This window comes from Ornithodoros turicata, chromosome 6 (assembly GCF_037126465.1).
Source record: "Ornithodoros turicata isolate Travis chromosome 6, ASM3712646v1, whole genome shotgun sequence".
NCBI lineage: Eukaryota > Metazoa > Arthropoda > Arachnida > Ixodida > Argasidae > Ornithodoros > Ornithodoros turicata.
Window position 1 is genome coordinate 65,149,915 of NC_088206.1, and position 27,701 is coordinate 65,177,615.

General features: G+C 47.8%; 2 protein-coding genes and 1 long non-coding RNA gene across 4 annotated transcripts in view; 1 reads left to right on the top strand and 2 right to left on the bottom strand.

Moving 5' to 3' along the window:
* LOC135397065 (uncharacterized) overlaps positions 1-27,701 on the top strand; it is a 167,435-nt gene that overhangs the window by 17,197 nt on the left and 122,537 nt on the right. The window lies entirely within an intron of this gene.
* LOC135398172 (actinia tenebrosa protease inhibitors-like) lies at positions 1,255-6,404 on the bottom strand. 2 transcript variants are annotated; one of them, XM_064629601.1, is made up of 3 exons: positions 6,230-6,404; positions 3,599-3,826; positions 1,255-2,054 (listed from the first exon to the last, which is right to left on the bottom strand). In XM_064629601.1, exons 1-3 carry the CDS (start codon positions 6,234-6,236, stop codon positions 1,837-1,839), a joined length of 453 nt encoding a protein of 150 aa, XP_064485671.1. In that variant the 5' UTR covers positions 6,237-6,404; the 3' UTR covers positions 1,255-1,836. The 2 variants fall into 2 exon arrangements, with proteins under 2 accessions (XP_064485671.1, XP_064485670.1); XM_064629600.1 differs by lacking the exon at positions 6,230-6,404 and adding an exon at positions 5,150-5,394.
* LOC135397456 (uncharacterized) lies at positions 10,712-26,797 on the bottom strand. Its single transcript, XM_064629060.1, has 7 exons — positions 26,292-26,797; positions 22,168-22,401; positions 21,622-21,725; positions 21,442-21,504; positions 16,716-16,793; positions 13,444-13,497; positions 10,712-10,795 (listed from the first exon to the last, which is right to left on the bottom strand). Exons 2-7 carry the CDS (start codon positions 22,253-22,255, stop codon positions 10,712-10,714), a joined length of 471 nt encoding a protein of 156 aa, XP_064485130.1. The 5' UTR covers positions 22,256-22,401; positions 26,292-26,797.

Here is a 27,701-nt window from a genome sequence, read left to right on the forward strand (position 1 = left end):
ACTAGCATATACATCTGGAAAGACAGTTCTTGTCAGCTCTTGGGCGGGCGTGGCTGTAGCACCAAGCTAAATCTCCAAACGTGTGCGGTATAGCAATGGGTGATCATGGTAACGACACATGTCAGAGTGTCACAGGAGTCAGGTCGGAAAGTGTAAATCCATTCATTGATAGATGCCTGGTAACAGATTTCTGACGGCAGTGATCTGCTCTAAGACACGTCCTGGGGCATTTTCGCGAGTGGAACGCACATTTTTAGCTGACGCAGTACACGGCTGCCTCTCTGGAGACCGTACCAGCAACTAATGGATGGCGATATATCTTACAAAGGTGACATCATGCTCAATGTGAGTAGCTCAACTCAGTAGGACTAGTCAGTTTTAAGGCCACTACTAAATGTTACCTATATGTCGGAGCGCGGATTTTACTGCTAGCTGGCAAAACTGTATATGGTCGTCACTTTCACAGCAGTCGTTTACACGCCACTCCGGGAGGACATATTGTTACCCTCGGGTAATTCAGCTGACGGGTCTTCAATAGCGAGGTCTTCATGTGGCCCACCAACGTCGATAGTCGCGCAGGTCTCTCGGTAGCAGTTGTGGAGAAGAGAGGAAGGAAGAAGTGCCGGGCAGAAGCGAACGTGGCCGACCGTTGATCAGTGCCCGAATATGGTCCTTTAACGCTACCGCATTTAAGCGCTCTTCGTAGAATGCACAAAGATGCAGCCGTTTTGTATTGGCGAGTTCATCAGATCGTTGTAGTGCAAAAAAAGGTACAGTGGCTCGAGCGTCCAAGTTACCCTGGTTGCTGTACTCCAACGTACGTCGCGCTCATTGGTCTTTCCCTTTGCCCTTCGTTCGTTTCTACGTTCGTTTTGTTTTCCTCGGACGCTTTAAAACAAATGTCGGCACAGTTTCTTTTGAAGTCTGCCCAGGACGTACGATCCTCCCTGCGATAGTCGTGACGTTGCTTGCCTAAGCGTGTCTGACTACGGCAATAAGCAGTCTCATCACGGCCACCACCACCACCACCACACTATGCTTAACCACACTACACTGCGGTGTGCGAAGACTACCAGGGAAATTCGCCATTTGTGTTTCAAATTACTAGGAATGTGGCACCACCCAGTGCCAGAGTGAATCGAAACACAGAACTCGGTGTTCGTATATGGCGCATCAAACCCGATAGCGACCTTCATTTCTACGCCAGAGTAGATTCAACGAATGATCAAGAAATACTCCACGCGACTAAAGACAGACAATATACGTTCCATTTTATATTTTAACGTAGTTCGACGTTTCACAGGAGATAATCGTCACAGCACAGAGTTTCTGCCATATAATTGCGATTTTGCTGTTGTGATCACAACACTTCGAATGTGAGAATAGTGGAAGCAGCAGAACGAACACAAAGTCGCTCCCGAGATGGTATCAGACACACGCTCACACACGTCAGAGAGAGCAAGTGGTATCCTGAAGCTCGAAGACGGGTACGGGTGGTGTTGCACGCCGCAGCCGGACATCGACTGTCTATTCGCGAACTGAACTTTTATCCTCTTCACACGTTCGTGCCTCGATGGAGATGGTTCCAGTGATGCTGCACTAGCCCTTGCCATCATTGAGCATCCAGTGGAACAAGTACTTACCTCGCACGACATGAAATAACTTCGGAACTATGTTGTTCGCTGATCAAACTACGCAGTCACTGTAGAACGACACCATCTGCGTTGCTGTATGCAGGAACAAAGTACGACGATTGTGCGAACGCGTAACTCTCACCGCATAACATTAGTCTGTACCTTCGAGTGTGATTGCTCTGGGTACTCAAACTCACTTTCCTTATAAGGTCACGTGCGTTTCGACATGTAATGGCGTCCTAACTTGAATGCACTCCTCGGAGCACTTCTCGAAGGTGTCAAAGTTGTTGTCATTTCCACCGCAGCCGGTGTAGAAGAAACGAACACAGTCCTGAGCATCCAAGTCGTAGCGGTACCTCTCGTAGATGCCCCTACAGGGTCCAGCGTCCTTTGACAGTGCACATTTCCCTTTTGGTAAGCCTAAGGAGGAAAGAAGATACACGATGCAGAAGCAATTACTACAGTCTTCAGAAGGGAAAAAGAAAAGGGAGGAAGGAAAAAGACTATTCTAATTGCGTGAGGGGGAGGGATGCTTGCGGAAAGGTGCTGTTAGTCTGCTCTGAACTGGCGAACGGGTGCACCAAGGCACGGGGGAAATCTTGATATAACCTGATCATGGGTATGTTTTTTTTTCATAGCTCTTATTCTCAAGAAGAGGAACAGGGGAGAGGGAAGCGACAGATGATTGCAGGAGAGGGAGCTGTGTGCAGTCCGTCTTGTTCTGGGATTCCAGTAGTTCCTCTGAGCTACCCAGTACAAAAAAATCGTGCGAGCATCTCTCAGTAGAATTCATTGGGATGCTCTGTATATCACGGTAACTACCAGGATGACAAAGTTAGCCCATTCGCGTCAATGAGCCTATTTTTGAAGTCAGTGGCCGCATATTGCGGTCGCTGTTTGATATAAAGAAATTTGTGTAGTATGATAAGTTGATTAGTTGATCTGTAGTGTTGTTTGTAGGACTCTCGATTAGAAGATGCATCTCCCGAAATATTTTGCTGCTTATGGACGGCGAACGGGCTCGCATGCCCGGCGTCAACACACCTGTATGAAAGCTGGATGACCACAAATTTTAAAATTTACGAACTTCCTTCCTGGTGACGAAGATACAAATTCCGTTAATGCTTTCAGCATTGCGGCGTAGTTGGCTTTAAAGCAACGTTACGTTCCACTGCAGAGCAAAACAGATTTCCAGCCGACATGCATGCGCGTATCAAGTACATACCAGGGGTGACAAGTCGAGTACCCCTTTAGAAACATCCGTATTGAGTACAGCCTAATCAATAATGGACCTTTTTCACATACGCGTCGTATCCTAGAGGCCCTCGAGCGAACCACGCTCGGAGCGCGTCAAAACAAATCCAGGTGGGGGAGCAGACAGGACCAAAACCGGTACCGAGTGGAACCGCCGAGCTGGCGCCGTTCATGCGGTCTCCCCACTGGTCCCCACCTCTGCAGTCCCCACACTGCGTCATCTAGTGCAGACGGGGGTAACCCTCTCCGGCGCCTCAAGGTCATGCGCATGCGCATAGGCCGTTGTGAAAAAGGTCAATTCCTCCAATAATTGCCCTACACCTAAAAGCTTGGCGAAGCCGTTAGGTGCAGTTAAAGTCACTGGATTGAGGAAAGTAACGTCATCCTTTCCATTTCCCGCCTCGACCTTGGAAGAACAATGGCGGCCGCAGCATATGCTGGCACGTGCTGCCGTCATTGTTGCCCCAAGATCGCGGCGGAAAAGGTGAGAGGATGACGGCACGTTCTCCAATCCAGTGAGTTGAGCTGCAGCGAGACGACCCGGCGCTCGTTGGTGCTTTGTCGGGTTTCGTAAGATGCGGAAGTGACGACCGCACTACGACAGCACAGAGCGTTCTCAGAACAGCTGTGGAAAGCGCTCCATCGTTGAGCGATTCGAAAAAAAGTCACGCCAGTTCGACAAGAGGAATTCGTCGTTAGGTGATACTCACCAATGACGCATCGTTCTTGACAAGCTTGCAAAGTTTCGAAGTTGTTTTCATTTCCTCCGCACCCAGTATAAGGAAAGTCTTCGCACGATCTGATCTGGGTGTTGTAGAAATATCGTTTTGATGAAGTGTTCCTCGGAATTTCGCAGTATCCTGGTTCTGGCGGCATAGTGCACACCCTAGGAAGTAATTCCAGAGTCTCATTCTTCTTGCACACGTCCTTGAAGCCCACTGTATGCAAATAAGACAGAAAAAGGATTAACGTGTCGTTTGCAACGTGGTTAAGAAGTGCCACTTACACAAGGGGCAGTACTAGAGTAAAATCAAAATCTATATCCGTCTGTCGAAGCTTCTCAGTAATGGAGACAACAGAAGCCACCTCATGTTTTAATTTTCTTTGTTCTCAAGGCTTTCTTTTCGCTCACGTATGTAGGGGATTAAACAAAAAAAAAATGAAGATGTAGACGCCAGAAGGAAAAGTGAGAAGCGCCAGCCAGCGCCAGGCGAGGAAGAAAGAGACTGTAACCGTATACTCAGAATCCAAAGGGTATATTCTCAAGTGTATTGAGACGAAAGGGCGCGTCAGTTCATCGGTGTGAGCGGCGTTGTTCGGATTCATTCCTTTGTGTACCAAAATAATATATTATGTATTGATGTGTAACACCGTTGGGAAGAAATAAACTACAGGATTACCCAACACGTAGTTGACGTTACGCCGTGCAAAGTGCAGAGAACAATGAATTGATGTCGTTCTCGAGCTTCACTTTGGCTTTTACAGGGAACTGTCATGTTCTTCATCCATGACGCACATTTTCCAGCTGTACGTACATTATTGTTGTACCGTTCTAACCACATGATGAATCAGCGCACCACGGACGCACCGAGAGAGGGGCAAGGTGGGGGAGTGCTCCCCCCCCCCCCGGGAGCTCCAAGGTCACTTGTGAAGATTGTGTGCTCTTTAGTCATAGGTCGTTATGAGTTTTCTGATGGTATATAAACCACAGCACCCGCACGGTGCCGCAGTGTCCATCTCCAGGAGAAGAGGTGGGGGTGGGTTGCACGTTTTGCCCTCCTGGAAGCACTTTGATCCGCGCCCTCCGAAAAAAAAAAAAAAAAAAAAAAAAGAACCTGGGAACGCCCATATTGCACCGTAGCTACTTAGGAAATGCATCTCTGAATGCGTCTCGCAGTCCGACTTGTACATCAGTGTTTGAAAAATTTGAAGAAGTAAAAAGAATGATTGACCGATTGAATTTTGACCTTTCTGAAGTTAAATTGCTGCCTCCCAGTAGGTTTGCGCATTGCGAAAACTGGAGGAGTATGCCTCCTTGACATGTCATGATGACGCTGTATTTACGATCTTTGCGCTGTTAGTAAAATTTTACTATGATCATAACCATTTCGTCTCGTTAAACATAATGCTGTTGCCACAGACAATTTCTGGCGCGCGCCAGAAATTGTCTGTGGCAACAACAACAGAGAATTTAAAAAAAAGCAGCTACATGCATGACGATGAGATGAGAAAATCGTATGCGAGTCAGATATGAGACTTACGAAAAAGGAGGATCCACATACTAAAATCCATTACTGCCCTTCCTGCTTCACACGCACAATACTTCTTTCAACGGTTTCACTAACGTACCGAAACGGCACGAGTTAAACGGTGATGGCGCGCAACAGCGCAGCTGTCGAAGCTTTGGCGGCGAGCTCTTTTCAGATGCGGGTTTGCGAAACGGGGACGCTGTGTGCAGGTGCTGCTCAGCTACACTCGGAATGGTGCGAGGATTGTTTTCTGCTTCACAATGAGCTTACTGTACAAATGAGGTTTTACTATACCGTATACGTGTGCCTTGTGTATTCCGCGAAATCACCGAACGGTTTTCGTTGTCACTCTGTGCTGCAATGGAAGCGGCTCCAGCGTACTGTCTGACATACGAGGCTGCACACCTTCTCTGAAATGTCATTCAGACGATTAGAAGCAATGAAGTTCTGAAAAGTTTTTCGCATTTCGCGTTATAACATACTATGTTGCTTGCGACATACAGGGTGTTTCTTTTTACCATTTACATGTTTCTTTGAACAGCATAGATGTCTTTTATGCAGTTGAGTTATTCGGCCAGGTGGATATCCTCTCGAAGAAAGCATGCAACTACAAGGTGACTAATTACCTAAAATTCACGCTTTAATTAGGAGATTTCGTGCAAAAGCGAGATAGCACGATCAGAGACTGTCCTTGTTGAAAGCCATTCGACGTTTAAAAAATCCTGAAATAAAATCACTCGCGTTAAAATATCCATATCCGAATTTTGATATGCAAATGAGCCGAAACTGAAACAGCGCGCCTCTGGCGCGCATCACCTTCGCCGACGGAGGCTTATCGGGGCCGCAAAGCAGTTTATTTGGCCAGCGGATCAGCATACTCTAATCATCTCGGTTTCGGCGCATTTGCAATGCAAAATTCGACGGTGGGTATTGGACTATGGGCGCGCGCATGCGCGTTTCAGGATTACCTTATTTTCCTGCGTATGATCCGCGGCTCATCTCTTTTTAAAAGTTCTCGTGGGTCCACTGCGACTTATGCGCCGCGCCGTTGCGGCGAATCTGAAGAAAGTTTCCCCTCCAACTTCTTCTTACCTGGCATAAAGGAGCCTCTCGTATGTGACCCACATGCCTTTGAGAGTGACCATGACCACAGATACTCGTCTCTCTTCCGTTTCCTGCGAGATCAGGGGCCTCTCGAATGACTAAACCTGCACACGGAATGCCTACGGGCCTTCCCCTTCTTCCTTCTACGCCTCGCGCATCTCGATCGTTGCGCCGCTCTTAGCACATAGCGGCTCGGGGCGGAACTTGTTCCGAGGTCCGCTCTCACGTCTTCGCTTTGGCGCCGTGCTTTGTGCAAGTCATTTCGTCGCTCTCGTTTCGTTATATTTGGAATACACTGTTGAATTGCGCATAAATTGCGCCACAGGCAATGCCCTCGCGCGTTAAATGCTGCCTTCATGGCTGCTCAAACGCGTTTTCAGGAGCCTCGTTTTAGAGAACGCATTTCTAGCGACCTAATACCCTAGTCAGACAGCATTTCAAATGTCAATTGCGAGAAATGGCCATCGGACTCTCAAAAATGACCTTTGTTCGGGGCGCCTGCCAGACAGGCGGGAAAGGAGTGCTCCTCAACTGACTGACATCACCGGCTCCCTTTTTCGGTTTCGTTTGCCCTGTCTGCTGCAGAAATTTGAAGTTGATCTGTGCGCCACAAATCAAGATGCAAAAGCCATATGCACTCCTCCAAATAGGATATCTAAATACGTTTACAGTTTCACTCCATTATCCGCATTTTATAGGTTTTCCTACATTCAGCAGCGAAGGTAGCGAGGGTACAATGGCATAACACTGTTGTCGAGATTGCTCCTTTCTGCACCTCAAATGTCGTTGGGGGCCTCCTTTCGCGTTGATGGTCATTTCTTAGAAAGGTCTTTTGAGCTGCCGTCTGACACTGTCTCTGAGAGGTCATTTTTTGCAAATGAAAATTCCCCGAAGTCCTTCGAGCATGCCGTCTGACTGGAGTATAAGTCCTGGCAAACTAGCTGATCGTTTAGTTATCTGTTTAGTTAACCAATCTTATCTAAGCGATTAGATTCCGCACACTAAATGAATATTGTGCCTAATAAAAATACACGACTGCTAACATTCAGTTGATTTCATTCACATATCGCGCGTTCTACGTGGAAGGTGCACACCATACCATTATTAATAATGTTAAATAATTAATGTGTGTAAATGGGGGCACATAAGTGCATTTTGTTTCCTTTGGAGACTCGAAATCTCGTTGTAGTCAGTTATCATCAGTGCCGTTCTGTAGTGTGCCGCGAGGGAGAGACAGCCAAACCTGGCCCCTTATCCAGGTGGGTGCCTGGCGGTTAGGCGTTGGAAGCAGGTAAGGTTCGACAATAAAGCCCAGCGAATAAAGTCAGAATATCATGTTCCTGTATCACTTTATTTCACTTACAATGTTTACGAGGCCTTTCAAGTAAATATCGTGAATGTACCCAGGCACGCAGAGTCACAGAAAGTCAAGTCCAAAAGGCTAAACAACACTTAAAGGCACAACATTGAAATTTCGCACGGCGGTTCTGCTTCGTCAGGTACGGGAGGAATAACACGAAGAAGTGAATAGCATCTATAAAACAAAATAAATACGTTATGTGTGCGTGTCTAAAGGACAACAGTTCAGATATATAATTTCTACATGTGTGCGTTCACTGCCTGAAATGTAACGACGCGGGTTTCCGTGCGGTGCAGCCAACACGTAGGCAGCAGACGCTGATATGTGGCATTTCCCTCGTATACGCCATGTGCCGTTCCAATGTGCTGCCACGTCGCTCACGTGTCCATGCACTTTTATCAAGCACTTTACCCTGCTGATTCCGCAACCAAATTTCTCTTCAAATTTAACGCGCCGAATGTCAACGTTCGCTGCCGTCAGAATGGCAGTGACACACACAATCGTCAGCTACGATGCACGGAAGAAATGCGTGCCTCTCCCGCTAGGGCAGTGGTTCCCAAAGTGTGGTCCGCGGACCCCCGGGGGTCCCCGAGAGTGTTCGTGGGGGTCCGCGACGATCGAAGACAGCCTGAAGACCGTCTTAGCGAGTGCTGGTCACGCCATCTCTGAGGGCGACGATATTGATATATGACGATATATGATACTAAAGAAGGCTGACATATACCACATTCTCATTTCCTGCATGGCGGTGCCTTGTTTGTTTGTTTTCCCTTTCACATCCCTTACTTATGTCAACATGAATCGTACTTAGCGGAGGTCCTCGAATGGATTCTCAGTCGGTTTGGGGGTCTGAGACAACGAGAAGTTTGAGAAACGCTGCGCTAGGGGCACCGCATGGGGCGCACTACAGGCGCTGCACATGGCGTTAGTACATACTATATATTATATATTAGGCGCATTGTTATATATTGATACAAAGTCCCGATACCTGGATGTAGTTGCGTATCGGGGCCACTGGCTCTTTCGCTTTTACGTGAAAGAGGAGCTAACTAGTAACGAAATTAAACAGGAATGACCCTCCTATATTGCGTGAAACGTATAAATATTAAATTGTATCGCCCATTTCTTGAAGGCGATCCACTATATTTACTCTGGACCTTCTGATCTCACCCGAGGCACAGTACCCCCCCCCCCCCAATCTGTAGAACCTAACCTAGACTAACCTCACTGAAGTGAGGTGATTTAGCCCAATTCAACGACCCTACCTCTTGCAAGGTTCGAGTCCGTTCCGCTGTTTCTCCTGTGCTAAAAGTGAATCAGATGGGGTTGTTGACATGCATATAAAACAACTTGTAGTCCACAGAATTTGATAATTCCTACATTTTTAGATTCAGTATATCACCTTCTTCCACTTCTATGCAATATTTACTTTCCTAACGCTTTCACTAATTTTTAAAAACTAGTGGTCCCGACACGGAACTACAACCCGATCTCTTACCCCAGTTTGTATTGAAGAAGCGTACGACCATAGCTTCCGTGCCCTTCTCCTCTCACCTCTTCCTCCTTGTCGTAACAATATTGTGCGGCGTACTTGGCACAGTTGTGACTTGTGCATTATACTCCACGTATTTGGGGACTCAGTCGTTGCTGGGGGACTCATCACTGACAGAAGCGTGCCCCCGTGCACCTGCGCAGCTACAACGCCAAAAAGTGACAGTGAAAAATACTCGTCGCTTTCAGAGCAGGACGACGTCGAATGCAACGTACATTTGTGAATGTCGAGAATTCCTTGATTTGCGCAAATGAATGTTAGGCCAATTTGTGTACGGTATGTGTGCCTATCCCGTTGCATTCATTCTGATATCATTCCGACGCACGTACAAGCCGCGGCTTATCTCTCGGTTCGGCTTATGGGCCACAAGTTTTCCCAAATGGGGGAATAACAGTGACCTGCGTCCTCTCTGCAGTGCGGCTAACGCGCGTCAAAATACGGTATTTAAACATTTAATGGTTTTTAACCTGGATTGTCTCCCATTCTGATGTCTCACTTTTGGCTAAAATCCCCTGATAGACCTGTCCCTGTTTGTAAACAAATGAAGTCATAGCGCTCTACAGCGCCACCAATTTGGTAGAGTTGAACTACTCTCGCAGCTAGGGGTCGGACATGGTCTCGCCCGAAAGCCACGGTCTTGAGGGGACTACAATGGTCCCTGAAAGGGACGCGACCTTCGGTCCTACTTTTCTTGCAATAGGAGGGAGCGAACAAGGGAACATTCGTGGAACCCAGCCCTCCCCTTCCGATTTGTTTCGGTTTCAGTCTGTCTACCAACGTCATGATGACGTTTCTCGGGCAGAGGTCCATTAAGGAATTAACCAATACATTTTAGGCAAGTAGTCATATTGGAGCTATGTACCATCTTCGTGTGGGTCGTATAAATGAACTGCAAGAACGACAACTCTGCTGCGCTGTCACAGCTTTTTTTTATAAAAGCCTGTAAAGGACAAAAAATGAAATAAAAAACGCTCTGCACAATGCTCAATGGAGAGTGGAATCATATGCGACACTAGAATCAAATACATTACAGCCTACAATGTTATCACAACGAGAACATTCAGCACTGCGTTATCGTGTCCAGAAATCTACACAGTGACGCTGCTGTGCCAATAAAAATCTGAGGCAGCTAGACTGTTGAGAAAACTGTACTTACCCTGGAGCTAGCCATGCCTCCATTACAGCTCTGTATTACCGATGTGTGGTGAGGCTTTGAAAATCTTTATACGCATACAAGACCAACGGATTTTGGGTCAGCTTCGATCTACGTATTGCAGCGCGCCGTGACGCACCAATGTGCAAATGATAGTAGGCGAGCTAAAAGGTATTCTGTTGGTTTTCTTTGTGCTTTAATGAGAGAAAGTTGATTGGAGAGACGAAGTAAGTTAGAGGACCGTGTGTCTGATCGTGGTCTCGAACTAAAGCAGCGCGAGAAAGCGTGGTCTAGAAGAATGTGCTATTCAATGATGTGGCATTTCACGATATTGAGATTTTCATCTCGCTTATTCCATAGAAAAGTCGATTAGTATACAAGGTGTAGGATGCAACTTTTTATTTCTCATCCGGTAACGAAGTCTTTGAGGAATGTTACCAATACCAACATCTCGTCCTGGTCAGCGGGGAGCAGATTTTTTGCGCAGGCCTGAAAACATGAAGAATGTCACAAACTCCGAACACAAATACTTGTTTTCTGAAAGCTGCGCTAATACGATTATTGGGACTGTTCGGAAAAGTCAGTTTTATTTACAGTCACGCACAGCAGGTGGCGCTCGTTATAAAAAGTCTGAAGTTCTTTTTTTCACACATAGAGAGAATCTGGCGAAAGCGGTTAGTCCTATAGGACCATGAGGAAATGTCCGGACCTCTCATTGTTTACAAACAAATGACGTCAGATGCTACAACAGCTCCACCAACTTGGTAGACTGGAATTAGTACGCAGGGAACGATAACGGAATCTCTTTCGTTTCCGTTACAACCTCCGTTACTGGCCCTTATTTCTCTTTGAACCAGTTACCACCATTGTTGCTTTCATTTCCGTTACGTTTCCGTTTCCTCCAGCTTTTTGTTTTGCTTTTTTCTTTTCTTTAAAAAAAAGACCATTGACACGGTGACAAAACTTAATCCTTTTACAATGAAGTCTATTTTGAGGACTCCAGGGATACATGCATAGAAAGACAACGTTTATTCAAAACACACATATAGGTACGTGATTTCTGCGAACAGCTAATATGAACTTGGCTTCCAGGAATGTTACTCACGCTTGCAACTTCCAGGTCACCATAAGCGTAGGGGAACTATGATTCTTCTGTTTACTGTATACTACTTACTTATAGGCTCGAGTTTGATAGTTCATTTTAGTTTTCGTTTTTCAGTTAATTTTAGTTTGCTTCATTGAAGTTTATTCCATAAATTTATCTACATGATGTGGTGAAGAATTGCAATAATTCGGGTCATGCGGTACCCGAATTATTACCGAAAATTATTGTCGTTTCCGTTTCCGTTTCAGGTATTCTAACTGTGCGATATCCGTTTCCGTTTCTGATACCGTTACCTGCTATATTTCCGGTATAATACCGTTTCCGTTTCTGTTACCTTTCCTTAATTAGTAGAACAAACAAATTATCAAGTAGCGAGAAGGTCACATTAAAGTGTAGCATTTTATCTGCGAATAATTTGCTATAGCTTCTTGCATATTATTACTTGTATGACCTTGTTCTGCTCCAGTTTCTGCGCCTTCTCTAAAGATGGCTACAGGTCTCTTTCATGTTTGTGACCCGAGGAATTCGGGCATCTCTCGGAGTACACGTGGGGTTTCTCCACAAGGCTTGCGCGAACTCTGTTGTACTAACAAGCCACATTCCTCTCAGGAGTACAACATTCACTTTTGAGACAAAGCAGCCCTTGGGCGGGAGCCTTTTATTTCTGTGATGGACTTGGAATGCGGAGCATGCTGAGAAAAGGTGTCTTAGAACGCGAATTCACTTGGGTGTACCTATTACTAGTGTTGTACCCGTTACTGAAATATGGTATCGCGATACCGATACTCGCTACTTGAGTAAAAAGTATCGAAATACCGATATCGATACTTCTTTTTTAAAGTAACGGAGTACCGCTACCGTTACTAAAAAAAAGTAACGCAATACTTCGGGCGATACCTTGGTTCGAAATACGGAGATGACGCAACATAGAAATAACGCTTACGTGGACAGTTTTGCAGTGAAAAGACAGCATATTTCATATGTAGCTCGGAAACGTACTATGCTTGACTTTTATCAATAGCTGGTTCTTGAAGTCGTCTTCTGCCATCCTTGCCAGCCATGGTCTCTCCGGCAGCTGACAGTGTGACACTTACGTTAGTGTTAGGCCCACACATATCATGGAGTCCAATGACCAAGGAATCCTATCCGAAGTTAACAATGCCACAGTATATGTGAGCGTGACTCAGTGCGACACGGCAGCTTAGCAGTGGAATCCAGAGCGCACTGTCAAAGTCTTGACCTCTGTTCGTTGACCTCAACCATTTGTTGAACGCAGCGTGATTATTTCCTTCAGTTTCAAAGAAAAACGGGGAACACGTGTTTGGTAAATTCCATAATTCCGGTTACGGAGCACGTAGGCGTGTCCACAAGCTTCTTGTGGAGGGCTAGGCGGACCATTGACAATGAATAAGAGTGAGAAATATGGCTGGTGAAAAAAGGGTGGGGCACTAAAAAGTATCGGTATCGGTAACGATACAGAGATAGCGTTACCATAAACTTGTAACGGAAATACTTTTCCGATACCGACTTGAGTAAGTATCGCGATACCCACTCCGATACCGAAAAAGTATCGATTACTGTGACGGCGATACTTGTAACGGCGATACGTACAACACTGCCTATTACAAAGAAGCGACCCGTGAACCACCCGAAGGTCACTCGCCAGAGGTAGGTTCCCAGCTCGCTTTCGTCCAACCGTGTTGAAAATACAGGCACTTTCGTCGCGAAGCATGATTTGACGCTCGATCTAGGTGTGCGCCACCATTCTGTGCACGTGCAGCATGGTCGCCATATGGCGGGCTAGTCGTGATGAGCTGCTGGGGTAGCCGATACGAGACGCTCTCTTGCGGCTTCGTTTAAGTGCCATCATGTTTGTTATTAAATGACTGCGTCAGACTCACGTAATATTAGCGCTCAATTTCCGTGGGAAATATAAGTGTTCTTGAACGACATACTATCCTACTATGAAGTTTGCGCAGTTTACGTGACACGATTGGTGGTCCAGTTTGCATTCTGCGTACATTTGGCTTACCCCAAAAGACTTCAAAGCATCGTCACCAATGAATCTGCCTTCGGCTAACATGCCCTGAAAATAGAAATGCCTGAATTAAAAGTGTCACGAAGGAAAAAGTCATTGTACTCTATGGCTCACTGCCAAACACGTGCGAAATGCGATAGCATTGCAGCTGACAAACCAATGAATTGCTCACAGTTGTCAGGGTTCTCGTGCAGAAAATGGATGTCACCTGCAAACGCGTTCATTTCCTGTGAGCCATGTACTGCTTGCGACACGGTTGTCTGAAGTCAGCTCCCCGTGGTTTATCCCATCTCAAATCTCGAGGCGTTGCAAGATCATTTATTTCGAGCGAGAAACACGTGCAGCATATGGTCCACCTTTAAATACAACATTGGAAGTACGTATTCGATGGGAATCAAGGAAATATGGGCTGCAGCATTACTGCCAGGCGATTTCAGACAACCGTGTCGCGAGTAGTACTCTTCGGTGCACATTTCTAAACATCTGGACGAGAGTAACCTTAAGGGCAACCTCCATGGAGCGAATGTACAGCGAAAAAGCTGCGAATTTCGCTCAGCGTCGGACGCCCAGCGCGAGGCGTCAAAAATGTGAGCGTCCGCCGCCGATCTGCCCATGCCAGATATTTTCGCCCAGCGTCCGCGATTCCGGAAGCGTCAACTGCAGATGAACCAATCAAAGTGCTCTTCCGCTACGAATCTACGCCAGATCGCCTGCACGTGGTCGTCTGCTCTCGTGAATCATCGTTATCGTCCTCTTCTTGCAACTGGATGCTGTAGTCTGCTCGCTGTTTCGCCAACTGCATCGTTAGAACGTGAGGCATTCTCTGCCAAGAAACATGTTTTCCTTTCGCAGTAGTGAATATGCCTTTCGGTACGTTACTGGTCGCATCTTTTCAGACAGTTGTTGAATTTAGTTGCAAAATTTGTGACATTAAATGCACTTTTTCGAGCGACTGATTTCACTAAGCTTTCACCTTATACCCTGGCAACAGTGACATCACAGCATGACTTCCCGACGCCGTCCGCTGGTTTTTCGCTCCATGGAGCTGGTGCCGGCGAACAACTGGCGGCGGAACGCGCGTGGCAGTCTGCCGCGCGAACTTCGTTGCAAAAATTCGCTCCATGGAGGTTGCCCTTAATGCTGGCACGGTTTGTGGCGCGCCATTTTGGCCAACGCGTGTAGGAATGACGGCATATCTGTGAGCGCTTTACTCTATAGTTCACGATGGCTATACTACATTGCAGCTATACTCGCGTGAATGCTCCGCAGCATGCCTCCTACGCTGTACCTCTTCGGGGTCCGTGCCCATACGGCGTGAACGACATCACGGAGAAAAGCACTGCGCAGACACTAGCCGCGTTTACTTGAATACGACACAAGCATATCGACTCCAGTTGTCGAATCGAACCATGGAAACGGGTCGATTCGCTATAGGAGAGCGTATCGTATTTAACCCCTCTAAACAGATGTGGATCGAATCGAGATGGTGCATACGCATCCGGGTAGTGCGAGATGCACGTAGAGGAATGAAGGGAGGATTATGTGAAGTGTGTCTGTCTTTGCGTGAGGGGGGTGGGGGGACGTTCGCTGCGGCTCAGTTGCGTCGCCTGCTACTGCCAATCAGGTTGACAAAATGGCGATATTCCGGAGTTCCCAGCCACACCCCGTTTTGGATGTATACGGGCTAGTCTACACAGACAGGAGCAGCAAGGCTCTACAGCGGAGTTCATTCTGAAGTACGCGTGGACATGCGGTGCAGTCTTCAACCTCCACTACACAGTCCACAGTCCAGTGTCCACAGCACAGTCCACTACACAGTCCACTCCAGCTATCGCATTTTCCGGTCGTCCTCTGTCGGTGCAGCCATCCATCGGACGCGGATCCAATGAACCTCTGCGGTAGCCGGTCTGGTTCGGCAACGTCCCTGGCATCCCATAACATCCAGGCAGTAAAACCACGCTCTAAACCCTCGTTCGCGCTTACGTACGCCTCAATGTTTCCCACCATGCTTCCCACACCAGGTGTGGGGCAGCTCACCGTGAGCTGAACGGGCCTATTCACCACACGTAGCACCGGTAGCGGCACTATATTTACAGAACTGCGCCTCCAACTTTCCAATATGACACGGCTGCGGGCCCGATGCCAAACTGAGCATACTGTTCGCTATCGTTATTATTCGAAGTGGGCGCGTTCCAATCGTCACGTCACGACACGTGAAAACTGTTCCGGTAAGCTGGAATTTCGAAGAAATGGCACGATTGGTCATTGTACGGGAGTTCGATCGTGACGAATCACAGCGAACCCCCCCCCCTCTAACATCACCCCCCCCCGCCCTTATCGCGCGGTACGAAATAACAAAAATTTGAGCCCCGGTCTCCATGTAAATGCTTTCTGTCCCGTTTCGTCTCGATTCGATGCGCTTGTGTCGTGTTCATGAAAACGAGGCTATACTTGAGCGAGCGCGCCCGTCGCAGCGTTTCTTCTCAGCACAGGAGACGCGGTGCACGAGGGAACCTGGCGCCCATCTCTCCTTCTGGCTACAACCAAACTGACGCGACACGCCTTCACCGATGCTTCCAAAGTGCGTTAAAGGGACGATCGCATCCAGGGACCCATCTACGAAACCGATATGACTATGTTCGGCATCGACCGACAATGTACCTAGCTAATTTTTTCGACCGAAATGTGCTTAGATTTTAAACAAACGAAGTTCTAACATCCGCGCTGATTCCGAAGCTGTAGAGGCGTGACGTCACTCCCTAAGCGGAGGAGTGAGAGGGCGGCGTTCAGAGGAGAAAGGCGCCGTCCCGACGGGGGAGGCCACGTAATTCTATGAAACGCCCGCACGGCCGCTGCATTCCTTTTCTCAAGGCCGTGCCCTCATTGGTTCTTAGCGAGTGACGTTTTCTCGTTTTCGCAGAGGGCGAATTCCGGCATACTGTCATCATCCGGAATCTGCTCTTTTCATGTATTCCATCGCATAACAGTCAAACAATGCCTCTATTTCGCGTGGGGTTTTCAATACTGTGGTCGGTGGTCCACGAGGAATAAAATGGCAGTATAGTTTCGAAATCGACTGGAACGGAAGCCAGCGTGCCTTTAAACGAATGTCGCCGCACTTAAAAGTCACGTGTCCATGAAACGTTACCTTGGGATTCGTGCAAGGACGTTGATATCGAATGAATGAAAGACAACCCTAGCAGGTTATTTGCTGCGGTGTTTGTCTCAAAGAGAGTTCTCGTGTAGAACTGCGAGGTTCTCCGTACCGGAAAAAGGATCTCCAATAACTTGAGGTATTTCTCCAAACAGACCCAGAATTCTTCTCGCAGCTCTTGTAGAGTAGCCTAAAGAAAACGATAAATAATTCTATTGGGTGTACAACGCAGTCTGGGGCCCTATTCCTAGCCGCGGGCGAGCGCCAGCGTAGTGTCGATAGAGGGGTATTGGTAGAAGGGGATTACAAGCACCGGGAGCTACACCTTCCAGTTTTGGTATTCCCACGTCGCTTTTAGCGACAAAGCGCTTGGTTTGTTGACTGTCGTTAGACGTCAACACGTCTGAGAACGAGATGCCGCACTCTCAGCCAATAGCGCAGCAGGTGGAGAATCACGCGGAATGCCCCTTGTTTCGGAAGCAGACGACGGTGCTTTGACGATGGAGAAGTAGTCTCGCGCTTCTTGCTCAACGCACGAATAATATGAAACGGCGTTGCAGTTCATGATCGAGCACCGCAATTTATTCACGGGCATTTTGCTGGCGGCCGTCACGCAATTAGACAGGCAAAGGGAGTGGGCAGAATTAGCCGCGGTATTAAATCGCCGGCTAATGAGCTGTCAGGACAGTTGGCAAGCGGAGCAATGTAAGCTTTACGCAGAGCTTTGTGTAATCAAGTTAAAATCCGGGCGGGTTGGTGATCCATTCTAAAAACGATAAAAAAAGAACGGTGCAAGGGGACAACGAGAAGGAAGGGAGAGGGTATTTTTGTATTATAAGCGGGGATGCTTTGCAAATAAAAGTCTTTGGTTGGCAGTCAGTGCTGCGTTTCTACCGTCTTTTTTTCCTTTCATTGCCCTTGCACTCGGGTTTTTTTATCGTTTTTATGTTAGGTTAGGTTGGGTTGGGTTGGGTTAGCACGATACACCCTTGTGTATCGTGCTGAGAATCTGGACACGGATGATAGTGAGGTATAGCCTCCGCGGTGAAGCAGTTTCACGAAAGACGTCTCATTTGACAAAAACGCGTTGTCGCCCGATCTAAACACCGGCGCCAACCGTGGCGGTGTCGATAGGAGCCACGCAAAGTAACTTGCAGCCATCTTGACAGCTTTCGCTCCTCTTAACGACAGTACGGCACATCATAACTATAGGGTCGAGGCCGTTGTTCCCATGATCGACGCCGTTGTTTACGGACGACGCGCTTGGAGCGCAGGGAATACCAAATTCTCATCGCTAGCGTTACGTTGCGTCATATACCACGTCCGCTCGCTCCCGAACGACACGTTCGCGCTACCGACACGGATCAGAATAGGGCTGTTGCAGTGAAGTTTGCACAGCGCCATTTCGGGCCCAAACGGCCACGGATCCCAACAGTAGGTAGTTTCATCAGCGTGTTTTGCATGTTTCAAACGGTGTGGCGCCGAGGAAAGCTAAAAACCTGTAGGAAATCCACAGAAAAAGCGGTGCTTCTTGAAAAGTGGGAGCAACTCGAGACCGTGTATTTGAAAGTGCCGCGTCGTCTGCTAAACTACCGAGTGTTGCATAATTTGGGGCGCTGACGTTGGTGCTCACTCGCGCCACGTGGCCCAGAGAAACAGGGGCCGGATTCACAAAGAGCTCGTACGACCGAATTTGTCGTAACTCCGTCGTACGGGAAAGTTACGACGAAGTGTAGATTCACGAAAGGCGCGCGTCGCAAAATCTTCGCAGCTTACGGCGGAATCCTGCGAGAGCTCCCCAGCACTCTCACGAAGAAAGATGGCGGCGTTATTTGGCAGCGGTGAATTTGGAGACGGGAAACAAAGACTCCGTAATACGCGCCAACGCATTGCACTTTGCCACAGCACCTTCGAGATCATTCCGAAGTGACATTGAGGCACTTTTTTGCTTGGTAATCTTCAACAAATGCTTCAACTTTGTGCTCCGTAAAATCGGGTCGCAGATATTTTTAAAGCGTCCCCTACACCCTGCTAAGACACCCCCAACCTTCCTCCAAATTGTCTGCAAGAAAGGCAAAAGAAGCCATAAAAACTGCAAAACTGAGTGCCACACACCGTTTACAAGACACTCTCACCGACCCCCTCTCCGAGACGAACATACTGGGAACATATTTGCTGTGTCATCGAACGCGTTTCGCATGTGATTGCATGGCATCCATTGTGGCTACCGAAAGACCGAGAGCACGCGCAGTAACAAAACATTTGGGGACGAACAACTTCGTCTTCTTCAAATGGGACGACTCTGATTGGTGCGATCACAAATTTTCGTCATCGTTACCATAGCGAAAACATAGTCTCGCACCCTTTGGCTGTTTGTCTCCGAGGTGCACGTAACAGGAAGCGAGCAACTTCTTCTTCCTCGTCAAAGGGGGTACCCTCTCCACTACGATAGCTTTGTGAATCGCGCTTACGACGCCGTCGTACGCGTGTCGCAGGCTACGACGTCTTAGCGCATCTTAACGTAACTTACGATCGCGTTTGTGAATCCGACCCCAGGCCCATAGGGCCCCAGGTATCGTGTGAAAATCAACAGTGTGCAGGATGAAGTATACCCATATCACCTGAGAGCGATGATAACGACGACGATGATGATCAATGCTATCATAACCAGTAAACTGACAGAAGTTAATTTACGCGAGCCCGATGGCTTGCGTTACCCCTAAATTTTTACCTCCACCGTGGTGGGCGCTCTGTGTCCCCTGTATGCTCCCACTGTGACCAGGATGAAACGGCCCAACACTTCCTGCTCCTCTGCCCTCATTATAACCGTCTCCGTCTGTTTATCTTCGCTGCTATTCCTGGGAGCATCTCATACCGAGCTGTGCAATAGGTCTGTGGCAGCAGGTCTCGTGTATCTTACATCCTTCTCTCGAACCGATTTTAAACGCTTTCTCCGTGTTCTCTCACACGTACACGCATACATAACCAAATACGTACGTATTATGTATGCTACATACGTCAGTTGACATCTCCGTTCACGCTGTTATGGATTAAAGAACGTAATTCCAACCAATTGTCCTGGCCAATCTCCCTTAGTGGCTCACGGCCATCTTTTCAGATGAAGAAGAAGAAGAATGTTCCGTGACGGATTTCGGGTGATGCATCTGGTAATCCGAGCGAGAGCGTCCAGGTCCAGTGCACGCTCTATTGGGGGAGTCGCTCTGGGACAGTCATCACCCGAATTTGTCGGACGATCTACCGGCTCTACAGCTCTTCTACGAGGCTCGCTCGCACTCGCTACGCATTGTGCGTTCGTGAACTTCCGACAGCGTCGTTGGCGTCGTCGCTCACTTTTGTCTGATCACAAGCCTTTTCTATAACTCGAAGCCTCTGAAAGTGAACAATGTTCGTTTCTATAGTTTTTGTTTTGTACAACTTCGATCTTCGAAAGTGAACACTGGGTACAGTGAGACACGAGGACAGTGTGACAGCAGGAAAGTGGACATAAGGGCAGTACCTGCAGGAACCGTGACGCAGTTTTTATCTTTTATCGCCTTTCTTGGATTGAGAAATTTGAAAGTGAGATTTTAGCGTACATCCCGGGGTGCTCGGGTGAAACCTGCTCTCATGCAAGTCATTCATGTGAGAGCCTAGCAATACACTTATGCACAGTTTCCACATAATTAAACGATAAAGCTGTTCGTTCTTCAATCATCCTGCAGTTTACGCAAACGGAAATGCACTAAAAGGAGCCGGGAGCGAGTGAAACAAGTACAGATACCGGCGTTCCTGTCCATCTCTCGTCGCACAAGGGAGACCGAGCCTCTGCGAGGGCTCGTTTCGTTCCATTCGTAAGCGCGCGATCTGACAGGCATTCATTTTTAGAGGAGGCGTTGCACAAGCATAGCCTGCGAGAAGTAGGTCACATTTTCCTCTTTGTCATTCACATTATCGGTGTCAATTGAACTTTCATCGCTAGGGGAAGATGGGGCAAAATGGGGTACATAAGGGGAAAACGGTAAAAGTTGTCACTACGGAAATGAAGGAGAAACTGGTGGAGTCTTTACTTCAGTGCACGCATTTATCCCTCTGCTATATGCTGATGATTGCACGGCAGCCAGAACAATCCCGGACGGCACATTCAATGCATTTACTATAGGGGTATAACAAACGTCCCATTTTGCCTACCCCAATCGGGCAAAACGGAACAATGGTACGGGGCCGAATGGGGAGAGTTCACGTAAGGTACTCATGAAATTGATAAGTACAAAGTATTGCTTCGTTTATACGCTTTGAAAACTGCCCGTGTACTGTGAGCAACACTACATCGTACCGCAAACAAAGCAGACTCAGCTGAGACATAATAAGCCGTTAATATGAACCACAAAAGTCGAACACAACATCATCGCCAGTTTCATCGGTGCCAGCGCAGGAACTCACTCAGCGCCGGTGCTCACGTTAAACGGATGCTGTATCATATTCCTTTCTGCGAGCTCATACGCTAGTCTCCGGACTTCAGAGCCTCGTAAACCCAAAGAATAAGCTCCCCATTTCATAGATGTACGTGGCCAACTCTTCCTCTAGTTCGAGAGAAAGGACAGACGTTACCGATGTGCTTGACGGAACCGAGGGCCTTCTTGTTTGTTTCACGAACGTTTCTACGGTGGTAAGCACGATCATCATCATCATCGTCGTCAAAAGAAATGTCTTTTCTTTACTTTTCACTATTTATTTTAGTGTCCGTGAACAAATATTTTATTTTTGGCACGGTGGCAAGGCACGCAGACACATTCAATTATCTCATTGTATGTGGTACTCTCGTGCGTACTCATACTCACATTCTTAAAGGGGTCCGCGTACCCGTAACACAACCGCATCGTGTGACACATCAGTGGAAGGTTCTGTAAGGCACGAAATCAAAACACGTCCAGCAAGTGTTTATGACGACTTGTTACGTTATCAAAAGTCGTTTGCGCCATATCTTGAACAGTCGAGAAAAACAAGTTGTCATATCTTACACGATATATTATGTCTGCCTTTATGTTCATATTGATCAAGGTATTCTTGCAAGCCATTATGAACGACGTTGCAACTCTGGCGCCCCTTGCCTTCGTCATAGGATCTGTTGTGCAAACACAGACAACCATATCAGCCTTCCGCTGGAACGTAAGCGGACACCTGAATTCCCGTTGCTGGTACCTTGACGTATAAAGCACAAAGAGAAATTTGGCTTTCAATAAAATACTATATTCACTACTAAACGAATATGCGAAACGAAATAACGAAATTCCGTGTGGGCTTGTCAGTATCGTTTATATTATCGGGACAACCTGGAGCCTACAACTAAAGCTCCACGTAAAACGTAACGTGAGCTTGCAAAATACGCCTGAGGCTATAGATGTCACTTTCAATGTGGATAACAAATCGAATTCTGTCATATGTGCATGAATCACTTCATCGGTACGGCCCAGCGCTAGAAACCACCACCACCACCAAGACCTCCCTCAACATCAACAACAAACAAAAAAGTACCCAAGAAGAAACGTTAGGCCCAATTTACTTACGCATCTTGCCTGCACACCAATCAACACCAGAGGTACTCTGCACCCACAGCAAAATCACCGTCGCTAACGCTGCTAGCAGAGCTGCCATGCTGTTTGAAGTACTTGCCTTACAGCGGTTCACAGCACAGAGTACAGCAGTTCTGTACGCACTGAATAGGGGTTTGAGTTCGAGAAGCGCCGGCACAACGATGCCCACGTGGGAGTTGAGTCAAGAAGTTTGTGATTGATGACCACCTAAACAAATACAGTCGGCTTATTTGATATGTACTAAACGCTTTCCAGGAACGCACGTTGTCCTTGTTTACAGCTCCGTGTTACGAAATGACAGAGTATTATTTGTACACGCGGCTGTTTCTGTTCTTCTTTTATTTTCAGTGTTGTGGACGTAGGACGCGGTGTTCACATTTGCCGCTTTTATGGGGAACATGCAAGGATAGTGATGCGTGCACACGCAAGATTGTTCCGCGCAAGGTGCGTTTATTTCTGCGTCTTGCGTCCTGACAAACGATGGCATGACATTTATCCCGCGACATTCGTTTAGGGATGGACATAAATAATTTTTTTTAATATTTAAATATAAATACAAAATACTCTGTTTAAAGAGGTAAGTAATTTTCTGCATAAATAATTTTCAATTTGAGTATTTAAATACGAAATATAAATACAGTATTTAAATACCGTAACAACTGTTTAGGATAGTTAATATAACCAAGTAAACTTGTGTAGTACAAATTCAATACAGTTCCATAATAATGTAGCACAAACTAATTACACAAAATGCTTACACAAGAGAAGTCACACTCTAAGACAAGCTAAAACAAGTGTAATATTCCCAAAGAATCCCACAAAAGAACGCCACTAAGGGAGCCAGTGGCAATTCAAGGAGACACGGCCGCGGCGGACACTAATGTACCGTGTCGACCATCTTCGGAGGAACTCTGTCTCTCCAAGTGTAACAAACTGGGTCTCCAAGAAAATGACTACCTGCTTGTGGAGCGACATGAGGAGAGGGTACTGAACGCGAAGGCGCCTGCTTTGAGCTACCGCTCTGCATCTGTTCTTCCACAAGACGTACCTTGCCACTGGAACGAGCAGAAGAACAAACCTGTCCCTGATCCGGTGCCCTAAACGGTAGCGGAACGGGAAAACCCGGCAAACGAGAGTCCAAAACGTCCTTGCTACAACGCAGTCGTCTAACACGTGAGACACTGATTCAATGTTGGGACAATTCGGACAAAGGGAGGTATTGGTAACACCCCACCGATTTAAGCGATCACGCGTAGGTAGAACTCCCCAGGCCGCCTTCCCCAAAAAGTCACAGACTTCGCGTGGGAAATTGTCGGGCCGGATATCACCCCACGATAGACCCAGGTTTCTCAAGTTATCCGACCGGGGTTCATCCAAGAGACATAGCAGTTCGCAGATACGTGATGCAGGGACCGATCGAGGATCGACCTGAGGGTCCTGAGCCTGTATGTCGCAAAAACGCTCTGCGATACGTCGATAAAACAGGGACGGGGAAGTGGCTTCAGGGTACCTATTCCCTAGTCCGCGAGGAACTAATGCTCTGCGAAAGTGGCCCATCCAGTACAACGCAAGCGTACGCGCTGAATGCTCAGTATCGTCAAGAACACGAAGGACAGCCCGAAGGGCAAGCAGTGTACAAAAAGTAGAAATGCACGGGAGGCTCCAGCCTCCCTGGGATCGCGGCTGTTACCGCGACTGAGGACCGCGCGTCTAACAAGAGCTGTTCTTCCTCCCCAAAAGAAGGAGAATATCACCGAAGAAACCCTAGTGCATACAGCAAGGGGCGGTATAGCAACCCGGGAAACGAACCACAGCTTACTACATAGCACATTCTTGATTAGATACGCCCGCTCCTGAAAAGGTAGGTCAAACCTACTGGCTATCGAAACCTTGCGTTCAACGTCCTGAAGCAGGGAATCCCAGTTTTCTCGTGCCACGCCCCGTTGGTCAAACACTACCCCCAGGATTCGAAGGGATAAGCACTGTTCTATACCGCCTAAGAAGTTGCCGCTAAAACCAGCAACTGGCAATGCCTTACTTTTTGTATTGTTAAGCCGAGCACCGGAAACACGCGAATACTCGCCAAAAATCTGAAGTGCTTCGCACAGGCTATCACTGCCCCTGAGAAAGAGTGTAATGTCATCTGCATACGCAGATACCACCACCGAACCGCCGCAGGGGAGCGGAAACCCACGAATACGAGGGCAAGCAGCAAGCCTACGTAACAGCGGGTCTATGCACAACACGAACAGCATTGGGGATAACGGGCACCCCTGACGAACCCCACGTGTTATTGGAAACGGCTGCGCTATGTTGCTGTTAACGACGAGGTCGCTTGTCAAGCCTGAGTACAACGACCGAAGCAGCGAGATGAAGGCTACGGGAAAGCCAAACATACGCAGAACACCAAAAAGATAAAAATGCTCCACGCGGTCAAAGGCCTTGGCCTGATCAAACGAGACGACTGAACCAGGCTGGTGAGAGCTGTGGGCGTATTCGATGGCATCTCGTGTCAATAGCAAGGACGAGAAGATAGTTCTGCCCAAAACTGAGCAGGTTTGAAATGGAGATACGAGGTAGGGAAGTGCATTCCTCAAACGTGTTGCGATAAGTGAAGCAAGGATCTTGTAATCACTATTCAGCAACGTAATAGGACGCCAGGAGTGTGGTGAGTTGCTATCGCCACCCTTCGGAATAAGGACAATGCGACCATGCTTGAAAGAAGGCGGAAGACGGTGCTCTTGTAGAAATCTAGTGAACAACGCGACCATAGACGGACCCAGGGCTGTCCAAAAGCATTTGTAGAACGGCACAGGCAGCCCGTCTGGGCCCGAAGCAGAAGAGACTTTTTGTTCAGCAAGGACGGCTTTAACTTCTGATAAGGTCACAGAACAACACAACGCCGATCCCAAATCATCTGGCAGTTCGGGCAACGAAGCCAGGAAACGTAACATCTCTTCGCTAACCTCGCTTTCCTGGCTTTCAGAAGAGAACAATTGTGCAAAGAAAGTGCGAAATACTTGAACGATGTCTGATGGGGCAGAGGAGACAGACCCATCCGCCAAGCGTACTTGTTCGACATGACTCTGTCGAGGTTGCCTAATGTCGGAGTTACGCATGTAGCGCAACACGTCGGGGTCCAAGATAGGACGGTTGTGGTTGAACATAACTGCCGCAGTCCGGGACGAAAAGCGCAAAGCTCGGTAATAGCGCTCTTTCAGGATGTCCAGATATTCTTGCATGAACAACGTAAGGGGCCCTCCACGTTTCACTATGAGCATTCGACGACGAAGTTCATTTAAATGTTCAGTGAGAGCAACCTTCCTGCGTCTACCAGCTGCGATCAAAAGCTCTGACCAGTGCCGCTTAAGGGTGTCCCAGACGACCGGGTCGAAGTCTGTCTCACGCAAAGAGTCACGGATTGCCACCTCTACTTCAGAAGTGACTTCGGGATCGTGTAATATTGCGCTATCTAGCCTCCACCAGCAGGGCCCTCGAGTTTCAAAAGTCGAGAGATCCAGCGCGACGAAAAAAGGTACATGATCTGAAATATATCCCACTGAGACAGGAAACGGTGACGTTCGGCATTGAACAATGCAGTCAGCGTATTCATTAGGCACATATGCTCTGTCCAGACGACTAAAAGAGTTCCCACGGTACCAAGTGTAATTGAACTGGTTGCCATACAAATGGACCCAGGCGTCAGTTAAGGAATACTGCTGCACTATTCGCCTCAGTTCACGCGCGTTCCACGTAGGCCGGCCAAAACCTGGACCAGATACATCCCTGCGAGAATCTAAAACACAGTTAAAATCCCCTATTAATATAAGTGGATGCGGTTCAAGCATGAACGAATGCAAGTTTTGAAATAAAGCGTTAGATAACCCGGGACGAGCGGGCCCGTACACGTTAAGAACACGAACTTTACAGTTTGCAATGTAAATATCAAGACACACTACGCGGCCCGCAGCGTCATAACAACAAATACAATCACGAAGCAGCGACGGTCGGAAGACAACTACACCGACTCCCTCCGACCGCGCAGACCCCAACGAGAAGAAACAGTTAACAGAAAACCGCCTACGAAAATCACATACGTCTTTGGGCGAACTAAAGTTCGTTTCCTGGAGGAGCAATAGGTCACAAGAGGACACCCGAGCAAGGTGCAGTATCTCACGCTGCTTATCCGGGCATTTAAATCCCTGGGCATTCAGAGTGAGAAGGCTTAGTCGCATGAAGAATAAAAGGCTCATCATCATTCCTGGGAAGATCCGGAGTCCGTACTAAGCTCCATTACGTGGTCGCTGTCAACTCGCTTCTTCTTCTTTTTCACTTCCTTGGGGCTACTCGTTGAGCGCATTATTCTCTTGGAATCTGGCCGACTACAGTCCGCCTGAACAGTATCCACAGGTGACCCATTCGTTGAGGATGCAGCAGCTGGCGGACCAGCGCATGGCGGAGGAGACACGAAGTTCTCGTCGGCAGGTACGTTGTCAACTGGAGGGCTAGAAGTCAAGGGAGGCTCACCTTCGGAATCCATTTTCTGATCCAGCGATGCATCCTCTGATTCGTAGCAAACCGTGTTGGAGTCTTCAGATGAAACTTCCATTGAATCATTCCTCTCCGTACACGGCGACACCTTTTGTACTGCGCTGGATGGCAGATGAGCTACTTGAGTTTCTGTCAGCACCCCTTGTGCTTCACCGGGCAAATCTTCAGCCTCCTGCTTCCGGGGATCGGCGGGGGCATCGTGTAGCGGCGGAAAAGCAACCGCTGGCGAGACCAATACTTCAGAATACGGTCGCCTCTCGTGCAGTCAGCGGTAGCATGGTTGGCTCCACACCTTTGACAGGGTCGCTGGCAGGACAACGCTGGGTGACCGAACGTGCTACACCGGTCGCAGAATTCCTCGCGGCAAGCAGCCTTAAAATGACCCTCTTTTTTGCAACGTCGACAGACTTTCTTCATGCCAACGTAATCAAAGGTTACGCGATGGCCAAGAACACGAGGAAAATTAGGAACCGGGTTGTTCACGGACATCTCGATTTTCACCACTCTGTCCCCATTCCTCACTGTTGGCCTACCCTTGTACCGACAATAAGAAATATCCAGGACCCTGCCATGGGAATGAAGGGCGCTACGAAGACATTCATTTGGATTAAAAATGGAAGATATCGACAGATGACGTTGACGACTCCAGGGTGTCGGAGCGAACCGAAAACCGGAACCGAAAACCGAAAATACCGCTATTTTGGTGCGAACCGGAACGGAATCGAAACCGTATAAGTTTTTTTCGCTCAGGAGGGAAACCGAAAAATATATTTAACGGTTTTCGGTCCAAGAAAAAACTTCGCCGGTTTGGACTACGGATAGGCGAATGAAACAGACGTCGTGTGCTCTGAAGTCATGTCATGGATACTATACGAGGGTTACGGTTACGGTGGAATGTATGTCGGTATACTATGACCCTTAGGCTCCCTTTGTAATGGTTTATCGTTCGCGCACGC